Source organism: Amyelois transitella, chromosome 28, assembly GCF_032362555.1.
Source record: "Amyelois transitella isolate CPQ chromosome 28, ilAmyTran1.1, whole genome shotgun sequence".
NCBI classification, from domain to species: Eukaryota; Metazoa; Arthropoda; class Insecta; order Lepidoptera; family Pyralidae; genus Amyelois; species Amyelois transitella.
Window position 1 is genome coordinate 1,738,895 of NC_083531.1, and position 20,894 is coordinate 1,759,788.

At 39.8% G+C, this 20,894-nt stretch overlaps 2 protein-coding genes across 3 annotated transcripts; both read left to right on the forward strand.

Annotated features, from left to right (window-relative positions):
• Window positions 1-1,846: 1,846 nt before the first annotated feature.
• Window positions 1,847-8,402, forward strand: LOC106133719 (uncharacterized transmembrane protein DDB_G0289901). 2 transcript variants are annotated; one of them, XM_060952367.1, is made up of 5 exons: window positions 1,847-1,960; window positions 2,413-2,440; window positions 3,764-3,865; window positions 5,184-6,737; window positions 6,954-8,402. In XM_060952367.1, the coding sequence occupies exons 1-5, from the start codon at window positions 1,931-1,933 to the stop codon at window positions 8,279-8,281; spliced, it is 3,042 nt and encodes a 1,013-aa protein (XP_060808350.1). In that variant the 5' UTR covers window positions 1,847-1,930; the 3' UTR covers window positions 8,282-8,402. The 2 variants fall into 2 exon arrangements, with proteins under 2 accessions (XP_060808350.1, XP_060808349.1); XM_060952366.1 differs by having other exon boundaries at window positions 5,184-8,402.
• A 5,592-nt stretch (window positions 8,403-13,994) lies between these two features.
• Window positions 13,995-18,200, forward strand: LOC132903593 (uncharacterized). Its single transcript, XM_060952223.1, has 5 exons — window positions 13,995-14,175; window positions 15,105-15,272; window positions 16,268-16,422; window positions 17,136-17,262; window positions 18,084-18,200. Exons 1-5 carry the CDS (start codon window positions 13,995-13,997, stop codon window positions 18,119-18,121), a joined length of 669 nt encoding a protein of 222 aa, XP_060808206.1. The 3' UTR covers window positions 18,122-18,200.
• Window positions 18,201-20,894: the final 2,694 nt, after the last annotated feature.

A 20,894-nucleotide genomic window follows, 5' to 3' on the forward strand; every position in this document is an offset into this window, starting at 1 on the left:
CGCAAATGTTTTCCTGTATAATATTGTTTTTTTCAATTGCGTCACTTATCTACCTAATTTATTTATTTCGCTAACCACCTTTAGAAAAGGGGGTGTGTTCCCACATACATCCTACTACTATTATAAAGGCGAAAGTTTGTATGGATGTTTGTTACTCTTTCACGCAAAAACTACTGAACCGATTACCATGAAATTTGGTATGTAGGTAGCTGAAGACCCAGAATAACACATAGGCTACTTTTTATCCCAGAGTTCCCGCGGGATTGATAGGGTTTCCATGCGGACGAAGTCGCGGGCGGCTGCCTAACACTAAATTCGGGAAAGAGGCGAGATTTTGTGTTCATTTGACAAGTTCCTGTCGTGACGTGTGGGAGAGTATGCCTCTAAAGTCCCAGGTTTGATGCCTGATCGGGTTAGGTATGAAAATTTCCATTTTGTCCTTAAGTTAGGAACTGATTATGGGATGTATAAATTCATATATCACACACGACATAATTTCTGAGTATCCCTTATTGAGTAGACAAAGACAGTAGTCACAAGTCAATACACACATACAATCACGTGTATATCCCTTGCGGGGTAGACAGATTTAACAGTCTCGAAAAGACCAATAGGCCACGTTCAGCTGTTTGGCTTAGCGATAGAATTGAGATTCAAATAGTGACAAGTTGCTAGCCCATCGGCTTAAACAAGATTATATAATTATAATGTACTTGTAAGTACTTACTAGCGACCCGCCCCGGCTTCGAACCGGTATCATTTATAGTTATAACCCTTCCCCAGGAAACCCTCTTTAAAATATTTCAAACAGGAACATAATCCGCCAACAACTTACCGAGATTGGCGCTTACTTAAAGACAAGAAATAAATTATAATTGATTAGTTTTTACTCGCAGCTTCGCCCGCGTGAATTTAGCGCCATCTACAGAAAGCTAAGAATTTAAAGTTATAACAAAAAAAAAACGGCAAAATTAACACTACCTACAAAAAGCGGCGAATTAAACGCCATGTCCAAATAGCGACGAATTTAGCGCCATTTACGAAAAAACTACAAAATTTGCACCACCTACAAAAAGCGGCGAATTAAACTAGTTTAGCGCTACCAACAATAGTATACAGGTTTTCTATGTCCTTCTACATACAATACAATAACAATTTAATGCATCACAAAAAATTACAGCAAATTCACAATGGTGTATTAAAAACGTAAAAGAAAATGGCGGCCTTATCACTAAAAGCGATTTCTTACAGGTAACCTGTAAATTGTGTATTAAACTCCAGACTCTTAATTATATAATATATACGTGATATTTCAAGATTAATTCAAAAATTCTTAGCATTTATGATACCTATTATACTTGGGAACGCGATAGTTGGGATCAGTTTGAAAATCAAAAACTCTCTTCGGCGCCATCTTGAAGAAAATGTCAAAAACGATATTTGTTTTCCGAAAAAAATTACACGAAGTGCCGTGTGGTTCCCGGCACCAATACAAAAAAGAATAGGACCACTATCTCTTTCCCATGGATGTCGTAAAAGGCGACTAAGATTTGGCTTATAAACTTGGGATTCTTTTTTAGGCGATGGGCTAGCAACCTGTCACTATTTGAATGTCAATACTATCATTAAGCCAAATAGCTGAACGTGGCCATTCAGTCTACTCGAGACTGTTGGCTCTGTCTACCCCGCAAGGGATATAGACGTGACCGTATGTGTATGTATGTATGTATGTAAAAAATTACACGCGTGCTGAACCCACGTATATTAAATGATTATTATGATTATTTAGTTAATAATGAAATTGGTAGATTCCAACGTTTGTACAGATGTTGGATATTCAGTTTGTCACATTCGATATAATTATGTTTGTTTTGGTAACCGTATATCGGGTATATAAGCTAGTAATGTCACAGTACCACTAAATACAACCATGAGGTACTTCGCGCTATTAGCCCTTGTGGTAAGTATAAGGATTTATTTTATTTTTTAATTCCTTTATTTAAATCTTAATTCGATTTTTAAGTTTTTCTTGAAAATCTACTTTAGTAGTAATTCGTCCCGTATATAAAAAAAATATAAAAAATATTTAAAATTGAAGAAAATAATAACACTTTGGTTTTTGGACCACTTTATCTTTTTTCGTAAGAGATACCTAAGGGATAAAGCACTCTAGTTACGTGTAACAACCATGATCAAAATTTGGGTTAAGATACTCTATAAACAAGGTCAGGGAAGTCAAAAATCTTTTGAATAACCTGACCTGCTTCGGTTTCCCGCAGATGTCGTAAGACAGCTTATCTCTTAATTGCCTTTTACGACATCCATTGGAAGAGGATGGAGTGGTGTTATTCTCTTTTCATTGGTGCCAGGAACCACACGGCATAATGTTATTTTAATGGTTTTTTTTTTCAGGCTTTCGTAGCCGTCTCTGCGTATCCATGTAAGTATTCTGATTATATATTCCTGGACTTAGATTGGTATTGTCGTGTAGTTACCGGCAGAATAGTATAAATTCGTGGAAAAATATAAGCCAAACAGAACTAATTTAACCAAAAAAATACATTACTAAGCGTGAGTTCGGACTAACCTTTGGCTTACAGAGATCAGAGTTAGAAACATTGTTAAGCCTTCAAAGCTACATTAGTTGAACTTAATGCTAATAACATAACACGTTATGAGAAATACTGAGCAGTCGCTCTATAGAATAGTTACTTCGACAAATCATCTTTTGGTCGTAGTCAGAAGGCATATAAATAAATAAATATATGTGACAGATAAAACAGATTGAGTTAGCCTCGAAGACTTCGAGACTTGTGAAAAAGTTCGTTTCTTATCATGCCGTGGCCGGGATTCGAGCCCGGGACCTCCGGTGTCACAGACAAGCGCACTACCGCAGCGCCACAGAGGCTGTCATTTTTCCATGGGGGGTGACGTACGTAGACCTAGACGAACGTATCTTGATCAAATTAAGGACGTCCTGGTAAAGGGTCAGGTCAAAAGTACCCGAAACCGCCGAGCTTGCATGAAGAGAGTTATGAATGTGGATGAAGCGAAGGAAATATGCAGAGATCGTGGCAAGTGGAAAGAGGTAGTCTTTGCCTACCCCTCCGGGAAAGAGGCGTGATTTGAGGCAGCGGCCCGTTGATGCTATCCGTGATGATCTACTGCGGCAGTCTCCCGTCCGTAGAAATGCAAGATCTCGGCATTCCTCATCATACACCAAAAAGGTTCTATATTAATGAGAGACTGAACAGACTCAACGGAATCATATTTGCCAAAACACTTCAGGCATCCCGAAGCGCTGAGCCTGATAGTTGGAAATTTGTTTGGACAAAAGGAGGAAAGGTGTTTGCTAGGCGCACGGCTTCTTTAAAAGCCTACCCCTTAGTCGCCTTTAACGGCATCTGCTCCTTCCCATGGATGTCATAAAAGGTAGTGGAAATAGGCACAATTATGTAGTGCAGCTTTTACCTTAACTCAAATAAAGTTCCCCTTTAAAGGTAAAACGGTCTACGAAGGTCAGACGGGAGACGCTTCGTGTAGAAACCTGACTTTCCCAGAGAGACGATTCGTGTAGAAACCGGACTCTCTGGGAGAGTCAGGTTTCTACACGAAGCGTGGTGGTGGTGATCATGGTCAAATACCATTAATGACGGCGTAAAGAAAGAGAGACGTCTTTACTCGTATAAGGAACTTTGTGAGGTTAATGTCAAATGTACCCAGATCTTCTGATTAAACAACAAACTTGTGCTTTCGTTTACAGCCAGGTCGGTGGAGTCCTCATCTCCAATCTTGGAGTCGGAGTCGTCTTACAGCAGCAGCTCCAGCTCCAGCGCTGCCCAAGCTGAGTCCTTCTCGTCCAGCCGTAAGTCATACATACATATGGTCACGTCTATATCCCTTGAGGGGTAGACAGAGCCAACAGTCTTGAAAAAACTGAATGGCCACGTTCAGCTATTTGGTTTAATGATAGAATTGTGATTCAAATAGTGACAGGTCGCTAGCCCATCGCCTAAAAGAAGAATCCCAAGTTTGTAAGCCTATCCCTTAGTCGCCTTTTACGACATCCATGGGAAAGAGATGGTATGGTCCTATTCTTTTCTGTATTGGTGCCGGGAACCACACGGCACAATTAAGTTACACGTAAGTCATTGTGTCTGTATATTTGTTTGAAATACTTTGTTACTACGAGATAGACCAAAGTAGTTGAAGTGAAAGACATGGTTTTGTCCGCCCTTCAGACATACATATATATATTCACGCCTCCATTCCTTACGGGGTAGACGGAGCCAACAGTTTCGCAAAGACTAAAATGCCACCTTGAGCTGTATGGCATAATGATGGAATTGAGATTCTAATAGTGACAGGTTTCTAGACGATCGCTTACAAGAGGAATCTCAAGTTTATAAGCCTATCCCTTAGTCGCCTGTTACGACATTCGTGGGAATGATATGGAGTGGTGGTTCCATTCTAAAGTGCTGGGAACCGCACGGTTTATATGTCTTCCGATCGTAAAAAAAATGTAAATAAAATGTCTGTAATGACATGCTTCTAGGATTTATTACAAAGGCCTTTACATCATCAAAGCGAATTCGTTATACTTACTCACTTAAACACTGAAACTTCCATTGTAGTAGCAAAAAGGGGTAAGCCTTATTACGGCTGACTCTCTCTCTCTCAGGGGGCATCAGAAAATATAGTCCCGGTCCTGTCTATCCATAAAAAAATTCCTCTGGCGTGATTTTCAGGACCGCGGGTTAGACTGGCATTCTTCCATTCATAGACGGTCCTTGGTATTTCTCTCATGAATGAAATCTTTTTGAATTTGTATACTGCATATGGGGTCCATCTTGCGTGGAGCAAATATCATTAGCAAGGCTTCATATCTTCTTAGCGAGTTTGCAGCGGCTAGTGTCAATTCAGGCACTTTTTTAAGACAACCAAGATAATAGCTGAAGGCTTTTGTTTACCACGTAGGAGAGGGCTAGTCGTGTTTCCAAATGCCTTCATTCTTCTTCCAAATGGCGTTAGTCCTGGATATACGCTCACCTCTCTGGAAAAGCGACTCCCGTCTAACCTCCGCACTGCAATCTTTGCAAAAAAACCTAACCTGTATTGGATCATGGTAAAAGCTTCAATAAGTGCCTTATCCCAAATTCTTACTTGACAAATTTTTATTACAGAATACAGTAGCAGTTCCGATGGTTCAGAAAGCTCATCATCAAGTTCGAGCGAATCGAGCCAGAGCGCTTCGCAACAAGCCCAGGAAAGCTCAAGCAGCTCCAGTTACTCAGATGGCTCTTCTTCTAGCCAAAGTTCTGAGAAGAAATCGTCAAGCGCCAGCGCTTCCAAAAGCGCATCGTCTTCTATCAGCAAAAAGAGCCTTTCGATCGGGAAGAAGAAGCTTGGACATGGATTGATTATTGGTGGACCAGGCCCAGTTGTTCCAGGCGGACCGTGTGAAGGAGGTTCTGGTAGTTCTAGTGGCAGTTCCAGCTCTTCTGGCTCAAGCTCTGGTTCAAGCAGCGGTTCCCACAGCGGCTCTAACAGCGGATCACACAGCGGCTCTAACAGCGGATCACACAGCGGCTCTAAAGGTGGTTCACACAGCGGCGCTAACAGCGGATCCCACAGCGGCGCTAACAGCGGATCACACAGCGGCTCTAACAGCGGATCACACAGCGGCTCTAACAGCGGGTCACACAGCGGCTCTAACAGCGGATCACACAGCGGCTCTAAAGGTGGTTCACACAGCGGCTCTAAAGGTGGTTCACACAGCGGCGCTAACAGCGGATCCCACAGCGGCGCTAACAGCGGATCACACAGCGGCTCTAACAGTGGTTCACACAGCGAATCACACAGCGGCTCTAACAGCGGATCACACAGCGGCTCTAACAGCGGATCACACAGCGGCTCTAACAGCGGATCACACAGCGGCTCTAACAGCGGATCACACAGCGGCTCTAACAGCGGATCACACAGCGGATCACACAGCGGATCACACAGCGGCTCTAACAGCGGATCACACAGCGGCTCTAAAGGTGGTTCACACAGTGGATCCCATAGCGGCGCTAACAGCGGATCACACAGCGGCTCTAACAGCGGATCACACAGCGGCTCTAACAGCGGATCACACAGCGGATCACACAGCGGATCACACAGCGGCTCTAACAGCGGATCACACAGCGGCTCTAAAGGTGGTTCACACAGTGGATCCCACAGCGGCGCTAACAGTGGTTCACACAGCGAATCACACAGCGGCTCTAAAGGTGGTTCACACAGCGGCTCTAACAGCGGATCACACAGCGGCTCTAACAGCGGATCACACAGCGGCTCTAACAGCGGATCACACAGCGGCTCTAACAGCGGATCACACAGCGGCTCTAAAGGTGGTTCACACAGTGGATCCCACAGCGGCGCTAACAGTGGTTCACACAGCGAATCACACAGCGGCTCTAAAGGTGGTTCCCACAGCGGCTCTAACAGCGGATCACACAGCGGCTCTAACAGCGGATCACACAGCGGCTCTAAAGGTGGTTCACACAGCGGCGCTAACAGCGGATCCCACAGCGGCGCTAACAGCGGATCACACAGCGGCTCTAACAGCGGATCACACAGCGGCTCTAACAGCGGATCACACAGCGGCTCTAACAGCGGATCACACAGCGGCTCTAACAGCGGATCACACAGCGGCTCTAAAGGTGGTTCACACAGCGGATCCCACAGCGGCGCTAACAGTGGTTCACACAGCGAATCACACAGCGGCTCTAACAGCGGATCACACAGCGGCTCTAACAGCGGATCACACAGCGGATCCCACAGCGGCGCTAACAGCGGATCACACAGCGGCTCTAACAGCGGATCACACAGCGGCTCTAACAGTGGATCACACAGCGGCTCTAACAGCGGATCACACAGCGGCTCTAACAGCGGATCACACAGTGGCTCTAAAGGTGGTTCACACAGCGGATCCCACAGCGGCGCTAACAGTGGTTCACACAGCGGATCCCACAGCGGCGCTAACAGTGGTTCACACAGCGGATCCCACAGCGGCGCTAACAGTGGTTCACACAGCGGATCCCACAGCGGCGCTAACAGTGGTTCACACAGCGGATCCCACAGCGGCTCTAAAGGTGGTTCACACAGCGGTAGTGGATCCCAATCTGGAAGCAGCTCTGGCTCAAGCAGCGGCAGCCAATCTGGAAGCAGCTCTGGCTCAAGCAGCGGCAGCCAATCTGGAAGCAGCTCTGGCTCAAGCAGCGGCAGTCAATCAGGAAGCAGCTCTGGCTCAAGCAGCGGCAGCCAATCTGGAAGCAGCTCTGGCTCAAGCAGCGGCAGTCAATCTGGAAGCAGCTCTGGCTCAAGCAGCGGCAGCCAATCTGGAAGCAGCTCTGGCTCAAGCAGCGGCAGTCAATCAGGAAGCAGCTCTGGCTCAAGCAGCGGCAGTCAATCAGGAAGCAGCTCTGGCTCAAGCAGCGGCAGCCAATCTGGAAGCAGCTCTGGCTCAAGCAGCGGCAGTCAATCTGGAAGCAGCTCTGGCTCAAGCAGCGGCAGCCAATCTGGGAGCAGCTCTGGCTCAAGCAGCGGCAGTCAATCTGGAAGCAGCTCTGGCTCAAGCAGCGGCAGTCAATCAGGAAGCAGCTCTGGCTCAAGCAGCGGCAGTCAATCAGGAAGCAGCTCTGGCTCAAGCAGCGGCAGCCAATCTGGAAGCAGCTCTGGCTCAAGCAGCGGCAGTCAATCTGGAAGCAGCTCTGGCTCAAGCAGCGGCAGCCAATCTGGAAGCAGCTCTGGCTCAAGCAGCGGCAGTCAATCAGGAAGCAGCTCTGGCTCAAGCAGCGGCAGTCAATCAGGAAGCAGCTCTGGCTCAAGCAGCGGCAGCCAATCTGGAAGCAGCTCTGGCTCAAGCAGCGGCAGCCAATCTGGAAGCAGCTCTGGCTCAAGCAGCGGCAGTCAATCAGGAAGCAGCTCTGGCTCAAGCAGTGGATCCCAATATGAAAGCAGCAGTTCCTCTTCATCCCAAAGCCAATCGTCATCCCAATCTAGCCAATCCGCTAGACAGAGCGAATCAGTCAGCCAATCAGGTGGCAAGACCGTTCAGTCATCAAGTCAGTCCAGCCAATCAGCGAGCGCAGCTAATCAGGCGTCCAGCCAATCACAGAGCTCCAGTGAATCAAGCGCCGACGGTTCCTCATATTCGAGTAGCTCATACGAAAGCGAATCTTCTTCAGCTTCCTCATCTTATTCAGAATCTTCCTCGTCTTCTTACACCGAAGACTGCTAGATGACTCGTCGAGGTTGTGTTTGTATTTGTACAAAATCACATAACACGAAAGTTCTCACTGTCAACCGAGCGCGATTATTGTATTGAAATGTGTTTGCAAATAAATTTGAATGAATAATTATTACATGTTTTTATTTAAAAAAAAATAAATCGAAATCTGACCAATGATAGATTGGTATATTAGAAAACTAGTATTCGAAAGATCAAAATGGCCGCCGACTGATGAGGGGATATTTTTTTTTTTGCCCATACATACATATAATCACGTCTATATCCCTTCCGGGGTAAACAGAGCCAACAGTCTTCAAAAGACTGATATGCCACGTTGAGCTGTTTGAATTTTTGCTATTATTATTTGTCGGATACACGAATTGAGTAAATTTATTTTATATATTGTGAGATTGCAGTTCGAATTAAGTACCTACAAAAACATAACTTTTAATAGAGTAACTATCTATTATATTATCTATTAAATAATCTGAATGTTACAACTTGCGTTACAAAGGCACAGTGTACTCATTAATATTAAATTACACATTATTCACATTATTTTCGTCACAGTATGAAAAACCTAAATCGCGCAAGCAAAAATTTCACGGATTGAAGCTATATATGCAACCTTCGACACAAAATCGTCGGAGCCGCGGTTCCCCAGGCATCACACCTAGCCTGGCGGAAGATCTTCCCTTTGGTGGCGGTCAAGCCGAATCATCGACTCCGCTACAATACATACAGATAGCCACGTCTACAGGGTGAAATTTAAAACAACTGCATCCTTTTAAACATAGACAATACCCATGCTTCTGAGCCGTTTGAGCCTATTTTTATTTAAATTAAACGTCATCATTTTCACATTTAAAAAACCCTCAAAAACTACGTCACAAGCTTTATTAAAGACCAATACTACAAAAAGGAATTAAAACTAAACATGTAAATAAATGTCTGACAAATAAATTATTTTTCTAGTATCAAGATCAAGTAAAGTACAGAGTTGTCGAGATCGATCAGCTGAATGAATTGTGTCGTTGACTTCTGAATCTTACTCGTCGCTTTTCCGCCGACCGGGGTGATATGACGTATTTAGGATCGTGGATTTTGATACTTTTATTTTTTTTCGTACTTTCTTAAATATGAACCGATATTTTTCTTTTAACGTTTTTAAATATCCTTTAGATGAGTACACTTAACAGTTAAATTTATGCAGTTGAATTAAAAGTCAGCCTGTATATCCCTGGCGTGGTAAACAGAGCCAAGATTCTTGAAAAGATAGAAAGGCCACGTTCAACTTCATGACGGAATTGAGATTCAAATAGTGTCAAGTTGCTAGCCCACCGCCTACAACATGGATCTCAAATTTATTTTTTTATTTTATTTTATTCAAAAAATATACAGTCTTAAATAATAATTTAATAACTATATAAGAGACTATTGACCATTTACATATTTTCACATTTAAAATCTAAACAGCCAATCTGCAAAACTATATATACTACATAAGTAATAACTAAGACAAAAGGAACCAGAAAAAAAAATATATAAATAAAATTGAACCTTTTGAGAGTCATTAAGCCACCGGACTAAACTAAGCCTTGGACATCCCATTTACAAACTGTCTCGGGCTGGAGTTGAACAGATCCAGTTCGGAGCCTACAGCTAGTTTATTCAGCTCTTTTGCTGATCTTATAAAGTAGCTATTTTGTCTATAGTCTATTCTTTAGTTACATTTAATACCTCGTCAAATCACTTAAATTTGATAGCAGACCCCTGGCTTTTAAACACCGCTAAGGAAAAAACTGGAAATCTTATATATAAAATTCTCGTTTTATATATAAAATTCTAGTGTCACAATGTTCGTTCCCGTACTCCTCCGAAACGGCTTGACCGATACTCATAAAATTTTGTGAGCATATTTAGTAGGTCTGAGAATCGGCCGAAATCTATTTTTCATACCCCTTAGTGATATGGGTTAGGTTATGTTAGGTTAAAATTTAAAACAAGAAAGTATTTTCAAGACTGTTAGCTCTTACTACCCCGCAAGGTATATAGACTTATATGTATGTATTTTCTATTTGAATATTATCAATAAAAGTCGGCCATTTTTTATTTGTCAAATTAAATTGTTCCCCTAGCATTAACACAGCATGTTGCCTGGTTACCTCGGGGAATTGACACGTGCCTAAAACTATAAGTGGCTGATTTATACAGAACTTGTTGCTTATTATGTCACCCTTATGTCAAAACCAACATCGTTGTTGTATAAAAAAGGCTAGAGAACGCTCGCAGTTCTGCCGGTGTAAGGTGAGATATGGAGAATATTTTATTAGAAAATATTTTACATTTTCCTGCCTAATTGACTTCAAAAGTCGAGTTCACTGAATGTAAAAAATGTGTAGTGTATAATAACTATGTATGTATTTGAATGAATGAATGAATGATTTACTTTGCAATGAATGAGTCATATTACATTGTTGTGACATTTGTTTTAAGCACTAAACATTCAGTTGGCATGCAAAAATATAGTGTTATAAATTTACATTATTAAAATACTTTAATGAATCAATACAATAAATAATTGTATTAATCTGACAATTACATATTATCATTTTTTATTTGCTGAAATAAAATTATTTTATGATAACTACATATTTATTTATTTGTCTCTTGAGCGTAGTTTTTTTTTTCATCATCAAACTATCAAATTATGTTACCCATAGTTGACTCTTACGACATCCATAAGAAAATTGAAGTGGATTCTAGTCAGACTGAGCAATACCTGACGTGGTACCATAAAAAAGTAGTTACATTAGTTTTACGATGCCAATTAATATAAAAAAAATGTAACAAGCAATTATTTTTACCGAGAGAACACTGTTTGGTGACAAAATGCCCAGAAAAGAGTCGTATTTTCTGTTTATTTTATTAAATTCATTTATTTTAGTGCAATGTGGATATCCACCGGTAAGTACTGCTAGTGCCGTGTGGTTCCCGACACCAATACAAAAAAGAATAGGACCACTCCATCTCTTTCCCATGGATGTCGTAAAAGGCGACTAAGGGATAGGCTTACAAACTTGGGATTCTTTTTTAGGCGATGGGTAAGCAACCTGTCACTATTTGAATCTCAATTCTATCATTAAGCCAAATAGCTGAACGTGGCCATTCAGTCTTTTCAAGACTGTTGGCTCTGTCTACCCCGCAAGGGATATAGACGTGACCATATGTAAAGGTATGTAGTATACTATTGCATTTTGTAGACTTTACGGGTTAGCTTTCATAAACCCATTGAATTTTGCACAATAGATAAGGTATGTACCTACTTACTATTTTTTTTAAACAAGAATCACAAAATACTTCATTTAAAAAGGAGGTTGATCAAATATCTATGAACTATAGTCGCAGACACAGATAAAAAATAACTATCGATGGATTCATTATAAAAAAAAATATTAAGACGGATCACTTAGGTAGATTAAAATCTTTTTCTAACTCTTCACTTTTTGTCAGTAAATAAAGCGCAATGTCCGGTTACTTCTAATAAAAATAAATTAAAGTAAATGTTAAAATACTATTCAATCATATGAATATTAAAAATCAACAAAGATTTTTTTGTATAAATGAAAAATATATGTAAGTACTTAGTTATTTATTAATTATTGAAAAATTAAATTAAATTAAGTTAGCGCACATTTGGCGATATCTTCTACTCAATAGAAGAATCATCGATTAATTTTACAAGAATTCAAATTCAAATTAAATTTACATACATACATACATACATATGGTCACGTCTATATCCCTTGCGGGGTAGACAGAGCCAACAATCTTGAAAAGACTGAATGGCCACGTTCAGCTATTTGGCTTAATGATAGAACCGAGATTCAAATAGTGACAGGTTGCTAGCCCATCGCCTAAAAGAGGAATCCTAAGTTTATAAGCCTATCCCTTAGTCGCCTTTTACGACATCCATGGGAAAGAGATGGAGTGGTCCTATTCTTTTTTGTAATAGTGCCGGGAACCACACGGCACAAAAATTAAATTTATTTATTCATTATTATAGGATACTTCATATCGCTTAATGATTGTCAAAATTTTTGGTTTCACAACATTGGTTGACGTCAAATTAATTACTTAAAACCAAGTTTACTGCCGCTTCCAAGGCGTCAGTGCAAAAGAAGCGGTAACAAATCTGTAGGTAATGTATTTTAAACACACACAATTGTGGCGACATCTCTACGCCACTCGTCACAACATCCAATCACACAACAACTGTCAATCATCGCGAAGAAATTGACGCGCTCAGCCAATAGCAGCGAAGAATCCAAATCGCGATTTCAAAGATTTCATGGATTGGAGCTATATATAATATAAGTACAACCTCCGACACAACATCGTCTGTCGCGCGGTTCCCCAGGCATAACACCTAGCCTGACGGAAGATCTTCCCTTTGGTAGTGGTCGAGCAGAATCATCTCTCCCGCTACACAATTCAGAATATTTTCATACAAAAATATCCATTTTGGTCGGAACACACATTAGATAGAATGCACGAAATTTCCTGTTCATCTTAATTAAGGATCTATCTTTTCTGCAAAGATCGGAGACGAGGTACAAGCTGGCAGTGTTCTGCTACCGGCCACGAGAAGAGGCCGGTACCTCGCTAACATCGTGAGAAGACAGGCTGTGGTATGTATAAATCAATCAATGAATCACCCATTGTGCCGTGTGGTTTCGGCACCAATAGAAAAAAAGAAGAGGTGGACTCCATGCCTTTCCCATGGATGTCGTAAAAGACGACTAAGGGATAGGTTTATAAACTTGAGATTTTTCTTTTAGGCGATGGGCTAACAAAATGTCAATATTTGAATCATTAAGCCAAATAGCTGAACGTGGCCATTCAGTCTTTTCAAGACTGTTGGCTCTGTTTACCCCGCAAGGGATATAGACGTGACCATATGTATGTGTATGTATGCATAAAATACATACATATGTAAATGCCAAATAATGAACTTACACAAAATATGTCAAATTAGCAAAGCTTGGAGTGGTAATAATTTTTAATTTTTTTTTTCTAATTATGACTTTGATTTAGTCGCGTATCTCATTCTGACTTCATGGATACCCAAGCCCCCAAGAGGGCTGCCGCGAAATCTATACACATATACATCTATTCCGATGTTCATTTAAACATGTTTTTTTTATAGGATGGCACAGGAATTAAATTCAACAAAGACGCTGACCGCGTAAGTGTCAAATGGTTTTTTTTTTAAAGAAAATATTGCTTTTATGAATACTTATATAGATAAACATATTTTATTTTTTTATTTTATAATAGCTGTGCGATACGTCGTTTTGCCATATAAATAATTTTTAAGTAATTCTAAGGAACGAACATTGTGACACGAGAACTTTATATATATAAATCTTACTAGCTGTGCCCGCGACTTCGTCCGCGTGGAATAGTTATTATGGGCATCATTGAAGCCCTCAAAGATGAATAATTTTCCCCGTTTTTTCACAATTTCCATTATTTCTTCGTTCCTAAGTTGCAGCGTGATGTTATATAACCTAAAGCCTTCCTCGATGAATGGTCTATTCAACACAAAAATAATTTTTCAATTCGAACCAAAAGTTTCTGAGATTAGCGCGTTCAAACAAACTCTTCAGCTTTATAATATTAGTATAGATTATTTTTATTTCAAAACCTCCATCTGCAGATGAATGCAGAAGCGAAGAAGAAAGTGGACGTGCTTTCAGACGATCTCCTCCCTTACATAATGGCCGAACAAGAACGCCGCATCACCCTGTATAAGAGGGTCATGACAGCCATACAGAACGGAGAGAAAGGTGTCACAATAGTCGAGATGAGAAATAAACCACCGCTCATTATTAAAAGAGGTATTTTGAAAGTTGAACTGATGTAACTGCTCAGAACAGAGTAGACAGAGCCAACAGTATTAACTTTTTAATACTGTTGGCTGAACGTGGCTTATCAGTCTTTACTGATAGGCCACGTTCAGCTGTTTGGCTTAATGATAGAATTGAGATTCAAATAGTGACAGGTTGCCAGCCTGTCACCTAAAATAATGCCAAATTTAAAAGCCTATCTATCCCTTAGTCACCTTTTACGGTATCCACGAAGAAAGAGTGGTCCTATTCTTCTTTCTATTGGTGCCGGGAACCACACGGCACGTTTATATACCTACGTGGTAGTAATTTTAATCATCACTCCCGCTACCCAGCAACCCGTCACTATTTGAATCTCAATTCTATCATTAAGACAAACAGCTGAACGTGGCCTATCAGTATTTTCAAGTTTGTTGCTTCTGTCTACCCCGTAAGGGATAAAGACGTGATCATATGTATGTATGTGTGTACTCCCGCTACATTTGTACCTATTAATGTCGTTTTCTTTCCATTTCTATATTTTCGAACCGCCGAGCTTGCATGAAGAGAGTTATGAATGTGGATGAAGCGAAGGAAGTATGCAGAGATCGTGGCAAGTGGAAAGAGGTAGACTCTGCCTACCCCTCCGGGAAAGAGGCGTGATTTTATGTAATATTTAACTACACAAGACCTATATTATATCCCGACGCTAAACTAACCTACCGCTCACCTTACTCATATAGCATTTAGGGTACATCATTAGATTTTGAAGATGGTTTGACCTCTATGTATCACGTCTATATTCCTTGCGAGGTAGACAGAGTCAGCAGACTTGAAAGACTGACGGGGCACGTTCAGCTGTTTGGCTTAATGATAGAATTAAGATACAAATTGTGACAGGTTGCTAGCCCATCGCCTAAATGTATGTCTATATTTTCCAGGTCTAATGTACAGATGTCCATCAAACCGTGCGCCTAAAGAGCCCGACGGCTCGGGCAACATTTACTGCGAAGACGACATAGAGCCAATATTGGTGATGTATGATTCCTGTCTCAGCGCCGAGGACAAGGAGCTTTTTGTCGCCGAGAACCATTACTTCTTTTGTAACCGTGAGTTGTTCCAAATTCAATTTCAAAATCGTTATAATGCCGTGTGGTTCCCGGCACCAATACAAAAAAGAAAGGACCACTCCATCTCTTTCCCATGGATGTTGTAAAAGGCGACATAGGGATAGACCTATATACCTACTTGGGATTCCACTTTAAGGCGATGGGCTAGCAACCTGCCATTATTTGAATCTCAATTCAATCATTAAGCCAAACAGCTTCAGTATTTTGATGTCTGTTGGCTCTGTCTACCCCGCAAGGGATATATATAGACGTGATTCTATGTCATGTCATGTAGTAGTAAATTTCAATTAAATCAATTCATCATAACAATGTATTCTCTAATCCACATTTCTATTCTTATTCTGAGTTTGGATTTATTGAGAAGTTAACGTTATTGAAGAAAATGCTGCACTGCAGTTTGCACTGACGCTTCGGCAGCGGCAATAAACCTAGTTTTAAGTAATTTATTCGACGTCAACCAATGTGTGTGACACTAAAAGATATGACAATTATTAAGTAACTAGTTGTGCCCGCGACTTCGTCCGCGTGGTATAGTTATTTTGGGCATCATTGAAGCCCTCTAGGATGAATAATTTTCCCCGTTTTCACATATTCCATTATTTCTTTGCTTATAGTTGCAGCGTGATGTTATATAGCCTTCCTCGATAAATGGTCTATTCAACACAAAAAGAATATTACTGTTGCGTGCGCTGCGAAAACGGTTCAAGATACCAAAAATATATGTATGAATGAATTATTCCTCTTGAAATAATCTAAAAAAATGTCTACGACAGTATATGTCTATCTTTTACTATTAACTCACCAGAACCGTTTTTATGGTAATCAAAAATAAATAACTATTTCAAGCGGACGAAGTCGCGGGCACAGCTAGTACCCTATAAAGCGTGCGCACGCGCCCAAGACCTTCTCATTCGATCTTCTTCACCCACAAGAGATACAGACGTGATCCTACATGTACCTACCTTCTCCATCAGGGTACTGGCGGGAGATGCCTGATCTTCCCCGTACGAACACCACAGTGGTGGGCTGCCCCCCAACTCAGCGGACTTCCTATAACTACACCATGAGTAAATGTGGCCTGGAGGGCTCCGAAGATGTCCTCGTCCATTATAGATATTATCCTGATAGGGTAAGAAAAAAGTACCCGTGGTAGTTGAAGTAAAAGTAATGTGGTTCCCGGCACCAATAATAAAAAAGAATAGGACCACTCCATCTCGTTCCCATGGATGTCGTAAAAAGCGACTAAGGAACTTGAGATTCTTCTTTTAGGCGATGGGCTAACAACCTGTCACTATTTGAATGCTTATTCTATCATTAAGCCAAACGGCTGAACGTGGCCTATCAGACTTTTGAAGACTAATGGCTCTGTCTGTATACCCCGGAAGGGATATAGACGTGATTATATGTACGGGTACTAATAACCTGTCACTATTTGAATCTCAATTCTATTTTTAAGCCAAACGGCTGAACGTGGCCTATCAATCTTTTGAAGACCGTTGGCTCTGTCTACCCCGGAAGGGATATAAACGTGATTATATGTATGTATGGGTAAGATAAGAAATACTAGTTGAATAGAACTAGAACTTGACACGAAAATATTTTTTGTATGTTTGTAACGCGATAACTTCAGAATTATTGGGCTGAACTTTATTAAACTTTAAATTCATGTAGGTTCTGTCAATGGCTTTTATAAGTTCGTGGGGCAAATAATTTGTTAAGAAGTTTTTAATATTAGAATAATAAATATATATAGAACTTTATTTAATATCTACATATATACTATATTAATTGTACACCTGTATCTAACGGATTTCCGGTGACATATAACTATGTATGTTTCAGACCTACAAATACGTGACGGAGTTAGATCCTGACAGGGAAGTCTGTGACCACTGGAACCCATGTCAGTTAGGATATATCTTCGCGCTGCGGACCATAGACGAGGCTGAGGTGGCTAGCGAGCTCTGGCGTAAGGCATATATACATACATACATGCACACATGCATATGCACTCATGCAAACATGCATACATGCACTCATGCATACATACAGACATGTTCACGTGCACACATGCCCTCATGCACACATATGTACATACATGCACTCATGCATACATGCATACATACATAGTGTGTATGTATGCATGCATGCATGGTTGATTGCATGTATGATTGTATGTATTACATACATACAATCATGCCTGTGATTTCCACAAGCAACGATCCTTACAGACCTCACCCGCTTCCTCCACACTCATCACTTTTTTCAAGTACATTGATACGACGATGATGAAGAGTACTTGTAACATGAATTTATAATAATGTCGATAAATTATAATAGCATAAAGCATTTTTAACCCCCGACTAAAAAAAGAGGGGTGTTATACATTTGATGTGTCTGTGGCATCATAACTCGCAAATGGATGGAGCTATTTCAATTTAGTTTTTTGGATTAAAAGTGATTTACGTGCGAGTGTTCTTAGACATGTTGATCAAAATCGGTTGAGCCGTTTAAGAGTTAAGAGTGTTGAAGGCCGAATGTCGGCGACTATACTCGAGTGAAAACGGAAGTTTTATGTCTATATATGCTAACCATACGAAGCCAGGGGCGGGTCGCTAGTTAAAAAAATTAAACAGAACAATACAATTAGTACCTAGTGGTATAACAGACAATAACAGTATAAGAGGACCCTGAAATTTAGAGGATTTTCCTCAGGATCCAGTAAACCAACTATTTCATACCCTGACGAATGAAAAAAAGTATATTTAAACACATTTTTATTTTTCACAGGTAATTACAGTATGTATAATATAATTATATTACTTTAAGTCTTCATATTCCTCCTGGTGTTATATCATTGCCTCTCCCTTTTGACTGAATTTGCAGATTTCTTCACGACGTTTTTCCTAACCGTAAAAACTATCCTTCATCCTTATGGATAAAGGATAGGAAGGTAGATAAGATTATTCTTAAATCATAAAATCTTTCCCATTGCTGTCGTAAAAAGCGACTAAAGGATAGGCTTATGAACTTCGGATTCTTCTTCTCTCATCTCAATCTTTGAGCCATATAGATGAACGTGGCCATTCAGTAGGTATTTCCGTGAAACTGTCGGCCCTGTCGACCCCGTAAGGGAAAAAGACGTGATTATATGTATGTTGTTTGTAAATGAGAAACATCGTCAATAATAGATATGAGGGATTTGTATATTAATAAAGTAAAATTCAATTATAATAACAATTATTTAATTCTTTTTGATTGTCTTTTTAGCGGAAAGTAAGTATTACTGAAAATTCAGGCTTCTTGTTATAAAAAAAATAATCATTGTTGGATAAAATTTCACAAGGAAATTTTTGGGGGGTCGAAAATAGCCTCAAATTGCTTCGAGAATAGGATGGTACGGCCGTGCCGCTTTTTTTTGCTCGACTTGGCTGGGGCACTACCGTGCCCTCATATATTTTTGTAAAAATTTTGTATGTAACCTACATTTTTATAATTCCTGTCGTATGCTAAATTTTAGCAATATTCAACCGTTACGTTAGTAATTTTGAAGAAAACAACTTATTGTTTTATTAATTTTTTTTTACATTAAGAAAAATTGCATAAGTTTTAATTTATTTTAATAAATATTTATTATTTTATGTTGATTATGTAGCTTAAATTTTGTTTTGCAAATATGTCAATAAATGATGATATACTAAAGATAAATTATTACATTTGTTATTATATTTCAGTTCCCGAGGGTAAGTAGTCCAGTAAAAATAATCACGATTATGTATCATAATGGATACCTACACATCAATACTAATATTATAAAGCTGAAGAGTTTGTTTGTTTGTTTGTTTGAACGCGCTTATCTCAGGAACTACTGGTTCGAATTAAAAAATTCTTTTTGTGTTGAATAGACCATTTATCGAGGAAGGTTTTAGGCTATATAACATCACGCTGCAACTTTTAGGAGCGAAGAAATAATGGAAAATGTGAAAAAAAAAAACGGGAAAAATTATTCACCCTTGAGGGCTTCAATGATGCCCAAAATAACTATTTCACGCGGACGAAGTTGCGGGCACAGCTAGTTAGATATATTTTTTTATAAATAAATTATTTCATATTATTAATATCAATTATTAATTACATTTCCATAGATTATGAACGTAAGTACCTACCTATCTTAATACAATTAGTGTATTTTTAATTTAAAAAAATCTAATATTCTAAAAAGTGCCGTTGCCGTGTGATTCCCTGTACCAATAAAAAAAAAGAATAGGACCGCTCCTTCTATTTCCCATGGATGTCATAAGAGGGGACAAAGGGATAAGCTTAAAAACTTTGGGTTCTTCTTATAGGCGATGGACTAGCAACCTGTCAATATTTGAATCTCAATTCTATCATCAAGCCGAAAAGCTGAACGTGGCCTATCAGTATTTTCAAGACTGTTGGCTCTGTCTAACCCGCAAGGGATATAGACGTGACTATATGTATCTATATACATACTTATGTATTTTAAAACGTGTGTTACAAATAATACAGGTATTAAACACGCACATAACGTACCTTTATTTAATCTCGGACGTGTCGAATCATGTTACAATAAATAATCCGTGGTGTAGTGCATATGTATAAGAATGAAAGAGAAGGAAGTATTATGCCGTCTCTAGCACACATGCCACCATGATGGATTTTGAACAGCAGTTCATAATGGAGGGTACAGTGTGTATCTGAGAGCCGATAAGCGGGTGGGTAAGCGAATCTCTACACATTGTCACCAAGCGACTGAAAACCAGCGGCTTAATCTATCCTTCATACATACATACAATCACGTCTATATCCCTTGCGGGGTAGACAGAGCCTACAGTCTTGTAAAGTCTGATAGGCCACGTTCAGCTATTTGGCTTTAAGATAGGATTGAGATTCAAATAGTGACAGGTTGCTAGCCCATCGCCTAAAAGAAGAATCCCAAGTTTATAAGCCTACCCCTTAGTCGGCTTTTACGACATCCATGGGAATGAGTTGAAGTGGTCCTATTCTTTTTTGTATTGGTGCCGGGAATCACACGGCACTATAATCTATCCTACTAATATTATAAATGCGAAAGTTTGTGAGTATGTCAGGATGTCAGTATGGATGTTTGTTACTCTTTCGCGCAAAAATTACTGAACCGATTACGATGTTTGGTATGTAGGTAGACCCAGAATAACATATAGGCTACTTTACTTAGGAATTGATTGTTAAATTATGATGGGCTTCCACGCGGACGAAGTCGCAGTTCTGTTCATCAGTCATAGTACCAAATTAATCAAAATAATTTTAATTAACTGTATAATAATTTTAATTAACCAAGTTTATAATCCAATATCAAAATAATTATTTCAGGAGATGGTACGTAATAAATGCAATTTATAAAAATACTTACTTTATAACTTAGTATTTTAAACTTAACTCAGTATATTAACTTAGTACCTATATCTACGTGCATTCTGGGCGACAATGAATTTGAAAATTATAGTCATCAATTTAGTTAATTGAGGATTTGGCATAACTTATAAAAATAACGTTGCATCGCTCATCAAATTATAAATAATATAATTAAATTTTATTTAA